This window comes from Pteropus medius, unplaced genomic scaffold, assembly GCF_902729225.1.
Source record: "Pteropus medius unplaced genomic scaffold, Ma_sr-lr_union100, whole genome shotgun sequence".
NCBI classification, from domain to species: domain Eukaryota; kingdom Metazoa; phylum Chordata; class Mammalia; order Chiroptera; family Pteropodidae; genus Pteropus; species Pteropus medius.
In genome coordinates, this window is record NW_024343735.1 from 85,315 (window position 1) to 90,909 (window position 5,595).

At 39.9% G+C, this 5,595-nt stretch overlaps 1 protein-coding gene across 1 annotated transcript; it reads right to left on the bottom strand.

The window, feature by feature from the left end:
- Window positions 1–490: 490 nt before the first annotated feature.
- SLITRK2 (SLIT and NTRK like family member 2) lies at window positions 491–5,589 on the bottom strand. Its single transcript, XM_039868622.1, has one exon. The coding sequence runs from the start codon at window positions 5,578–5,580 to the stop codon at window positions 3,043–3,045; it is 2,538 nt and encodes an 845-aa protein (XP_039724556.1). The 5' UTR covers window positions 5,581–5,589; the 3' UTR covers window positions 491–3,042.
- Window positions 5,590–5,595: the final 6 nt, after the last annotated feature.

The following is a 5,595-nucleotide window of genomic DNA, read 5'->3' on the forward strand; positions in this document are numbered from 1 at the left end:
AGGTATATTCAGAAGCAGTGAAAGGAACTAATTAAGAGCAATAATCAAAGGGAATTACCATTTGCCATTTGTAGGTCCAGACACATAGATCTGTTCCAGGCAGGGCCAGGGGAGATCACATTCTGTTGACTGGAACCATTTCGCTGGGCCGATGCTCATACCTATTACAAGTTGCATGTAAAATAAAAGTGAAATAGCAAAATCCAGCTGTAGAAGATCAAAATAAAATATGTTTTGAAAGCACTTGAGTGGATACAGCAAAACGATATATAGTCAGTGGGGATGTTAAGAAGTTAATAAACATAAAGTGTGATTACATTAGAAAATAAAGTTTCAAAATATATGATGTATTATTCCTTGAAATGAAATAGTCTGGACCAAATTCAAATGATTTCATCTTAAAATCTACTACAAATAAAGTACATATCTAAAAAGTTTGAGAATCTAGAATATAACCATAATTATTAAGCAAGAGTTTATGGATCTGAATTCTTCCAGGAGGCCTCTTTAAAATCATGTAACTAAATGAATATTAAGCTATCTCTATTTAAAATTAATGAATTAGTTTTTCTATGGATAATGGCATGTTACAGGAATGACTTTACTTTCAGGAGAATAAGAACAAACGCTGAAGTGGAATCGCTACATCAATAGTTCTAGTCATACAGTTTAAACTTAGGAGCTATCTTAATAGAATATGTATACTAATTTCCCTTCATAATCATTTCCCAAAATACCTACCTCTGTATTCTTTGTTTATCATTATACCGAATGAGAGCAGCCACAAGAGGATTTTTGAAATTCTTTCATATATATAAACGCTTCACTCAAAGAGGAGTGGTTTCCAGGAGCTATGTCCAAGTTCAACTAGCATAATACTCCAGCTCCTTTTCTGTGAAATCTCTTTACATTAACTTTCTTGTAAATCATTGCAGCCCATCATTTTCAATTTTCATCTAATGGATTTAAATAAAAATTATGATCTCCGATCAAGGAATGAACATGTTAGCTTGTCACTATGAATATTCAGAGATTCTAGGTTGTCGGAGGTATTTTTTTTTCTGAATGCCCTTTACATTTATATATACACAATTACCTTCTATTGTTAAAAAAAACGATTTTGCACCAGTCATTATTAATCCAAATAATTTGGATTTAAGTAATTCTTAATTGAAAGCCTATCACATGAATTGTTTATAGTGGCAGACGATATACTATTAGTCATTTTAAAGCTTTAAAAGTAAGTTATCAGGATCCACTTCAATCTCCACACGATAATAAAGGATTATTATGTTCGGTAACCTATTTATGAAAAGGAAACAGTGTGCTTCTTTCAGACTCCATCAATGCTTTAATAAGGATTTGAAAAGCTGGACTACTTTATATGCAGATCACCATCCCAGTTGCATAAGGATTTACAATAGACAAAACAAAACTATTTTTTGTTGTAAAGAAGGGCTGTTTGTTTAAATCACACAATAATGTTTGCATCTAAAAATTATTTACAGGCTAATAAGGCTTCATAAACATTATATAGACTTGGTTAGTTAAAATCATTTTAATGCTAAGACCAAAACAAAAGGCTGCTCAAACTCACAAGGAAAAAATCAAGAAACACATGCCTAAAGAAGGCAGAAGAACAAAATGCTTACTTTCTTGATTAAGGTACTTATTAATTAATTTGGAGATGCAAATAGAATATGATTTGATAGCACCTCGTTAACGCTTCAAGAAACTCAAGAGGAAAACCCTGCTTTCTTTGAACATGTGAAAATTGAGAAGGATTCTAAGTCTAAACTTTAATCCCAAAAGAAAGTAATGTATACATTTCTCTCTGCCGCCTTGAATTTGCAGAGAACTTACTTGGGAAGTTTTAAGCTCACCTTTGAAGTCTTCCTTCAAGGTATTTAATGGCTCATATGTCTTTATTAAATGAGGTGTGTGGCGGCCTCTACTGGTGTGTGTTTATAGAAAATGTTTTGATAGGCAGAAAAAATATTAATTTCAATTAAAAAGTTAGAAATACAGACTCTGTCATTTAAATATATAAAAATATCTAATTTAATGCAGAAAAAATATATTACAAGTTGTGTAATGTACTCTTAATTAGGAAAATAATCTAAAACACTGACCATGTTAGTGTAAAATAATGATTTACCGAAGGGCATTAATTGTTCAATTCACTCTGATATTGGGTTAAATATATTTTATTAATGAATTATAATCCCATCTGAGGCGGTTTATTACCTCTAGTCCACTGTTAAATCCCCTTAGTTGACTTAAATAAAATCACTTAGAACAAACCCAGAGGAAAGGAAATATTTTACAGTTAAATCTATAAAGTCCTAGAACTAGAATCATTTCATGACAGGCTGGTTTCTATAACTCAAGCAAACTGTACGTTGACTTCATATAGCTGACATTTAGATCTATTTTACAATGTTTTTAATTTCAAAAATACAACACATTAAAATATGTTCAATTTATCAAAGCTAAAAGCAACATTTAAGTAATGTACTTAAAGTGCAAAGGCACTTTAACACAAAGAAGTGATGCCTAGTGGCTATACTTGGTAACTGAAGATGGAAATACCATATATCATTATTTACAAAAGAATTTAGAGTCTCAAAAGATCTTTGGAGATCTTCTACAAAATACACTAAATAGCCATTTTCATTTGAAAAGTTTGCTTACTCTTTCTTCATTCACTATAATCTCCTCTTCCCATCCCCCACTGGAAAAATAAAAGAAAAAGAAACAAAACCATAAACAAAACATATGAAAAAGATGCATTGTAGAAACATTCATGTTCAGTGATGATTCCTAAGGAGAGAAGGGGGGTGGGAGGGAGCAAGAGAGAAATAATTTAAAGGAAAGCTTGAAAAAGCAGTATCATTGCTTCATCCCATTCCCCAAACATTTTCAAAGTCCCCCATTGACGCTGGGAAAGGGAGAACACAAACAAACACAAAAACAAATGCAGTGCTTCCAACAGTTTGGAGCAGCATCCTTTGATGCCATAGGGTTGTAAATGATTTCCCTTCACAGCTGACTGATTGCAGTTTGTTTTTCCAGAACTTCGAGGTAGTCTGGTTCTGATTGCGGCTTAGCTTGCAGTAAAGGGTGGTCGGGTTTTGACTGCCCCACAAAGCATTTCCTGGGAGTTCCATATAAAACGGTTTTATTGATTCTGTCTTGGTTTTGGCGTCGAGATTCATAAGAAGGGGCAAACTGCCTTTTAGGTAAGGTACAAAAGTTATAGTGGACTAGTCCTGCACTGGGGAGCTCCTTGACTCGCTCAGCAATATTCTGATACAGCAGCTCAGGCTCTCTTGGTGTGGCTGGCTTTTCTAGCAACTCAGTGGCACTTATAGTGTAAGCAAGAGTGGCTGGCTCTTCTTTTTTCTCCTCCAGGTTGCCGTAGCTGAATTCTTGCAGGTTTCGGTAATAGGCTACTGGGTCTCCTTCCTTCTGCATGTAGATGGGGTTTTGGCACATCTGCCCCACGGGTGGGGGGATATAGTTATAAACGTGGCCGTCCGTTTTATCCTGTGTCTCGCTGTTGTAAGACCCATATTGTAACTGGAAGGAACTTACATCTAAGTTGTTGGCACTCCTCGGAACACTTGGCACCCCCTTTCGGCGTTTCAGGACAAAGACGAATAAACCAGCCCCAAAACAGACAGATAAAATAAAGACAACAAGCAATCCTAAAATCAAGACGGAAAGTGGAACTTCAGTGTGTAGTTCAGGATAGGAACTGGGAGACACACTAAGCGACCGAGGTGTGTCTGTGTTGTGATTCATTGACAAAACAGTTCCGTCTGACAAGTTTGGGCTGTCTGGACAGATAGCCTCCCTCCCCAGAAACTTCAGTATCTCCCCCGCGTGCTTAGCGGGAGACTCGCAGGTCACCTCATTGATGATGACAGGGGAATTGGCATGTTCTGTCCAGTCCTTTAGCCCCATGATGTCGCAGGTGCAGTCCCACGGGTTCTCTTGCAGATCTATCTGGATAAAAGCCGGAAGCTGATCCAGAACCCCTTTCACAGGCAAATGAGAAAAATGGTTGTTTCTCAGATTCAGCCTGGTGAGAGCCGTGCCCCCAAATATGTTATCAGGTAAGGACCTCAGCAGGTTGTTATTCAGAAATAGTAGCTGTAGGTTGATCAAAGCATCAAAGGTCAGCGGCTTAATTTCCTTAATGACATTATACTCTAAGTAGAGATACTGCAAGCTGTGCAGTCCATCAAACATAGAAGGATACAGCACTTCAAGGTAATTGCCATTCAGATAAAGTCTGCGTAAACTGGTCAGGTTTGTGAAGGCACCTTCCTGAATGACTGCGATCCTGTTGTTTCCTAGATGCAACAAATCCAAAGAACTGTAATCTAAGAGATCATTCTTATAGACAGTTTGAAGATAGTTCCCTGTCAGGTAGAGTTTCTTTGGACTGGTAGGTTTGGGCTGCAGGTCGGAGATATTTGTGAACTTCCTTTCTTGGCAGTTTACGTTTAGACCGTTGTCTGAGCTCTGAGAGGTGCACACACAGCTACTGGGGCAGGTGAGGGGCACAGGGGACTTGGTCTGGTACACCATGATCGGGCCGAAGCTCTGCCTGTCCTTCGACACAGTGACCCGGGGAGTTGGACGATTTCTTATTTTGGGTGGCCGGCTGGCTTTTGGAGCCCTGGTCGGGTTGAGAGCAGGATTCATTGTCGGCGACGGCCTTTGGATGTGTGTGTCAGCATGGCCGCCCCTCTGACTGGAGTCACCGGCACTTTTTCTGGGACAGAGGTCCTGCCTGGTCAGTTGGGTCACATCTTTTCCATGCAGTCTAAAGGGAGTTTCACAGACAATCTCCCCCACAAAAACAGTTATGGTGTCTAGCCAGGCCTTGAGAGGAAGTAAGTCACAAGTGCAGTTCCAGGGGTTTTCCTCCAGCTGAATCTCCATGATCCCTCCGATGTGTTCAAGGACACCAGCGAAAGGCATCACTTTCAGCCTATTTCCTCTCAGGTCTAAGTGGGTCAGCAGGACGAACCGGAACACATTGCTGGGTAGTGACAGCAGAAGGTTGTCATTCAGGATGAGCACTTTGAGCTTATTCAGTTTGCTGAATGCCCCTGCCTCGATAGCACTGATGTAATTGTAGTCAGCCTGGAGGTACTCCAGGCTCTCCAGGCCCAGGAACGTGTCCTCCCTCAGCACCTCGAGCTTGTTGTTGTTGAGGTGTAGTCTCTTGAGGGTTTTCAAGCCGCTGAATGCCCCAGTTCGGATCTCCTGCAGCCCGTTGTTACCGAGGTGGAGAGTCACGGCGTTGGAGTAGTTGACGAACTCGTTAGGGTACAGTCTGGTCAGGAGGTTTCCATTGAGGAAGAGCTGGTAGATTCGATACTGGGGGGGCTGGAGCAGGCTGACGGTTGTAAATCCTTTGTTTTCGCAGTTAATATTCAGTACGTTTTCCTTCTCTTCGCACAGGCAGCGGATCTTGCAAATGTCTTTGGCAGTTTTGCGACTCTCCGTCTGTAAGAACCCGGCCACGGTTAACACACTGAGGAACCAAACGCCGCTCAGCATCTTTAGGCACCGTCG

Bases quoted from the DNA above. Each gene is read 5' to 3' on its own strand.
- SLITRK2 (XM_039868622.1), bottom strand. From the start codon at position 5,580: ATGCTGAGCGGCGTTTGGTTCCTCAGTGTGTTAACCGTGGCCGGGTTC.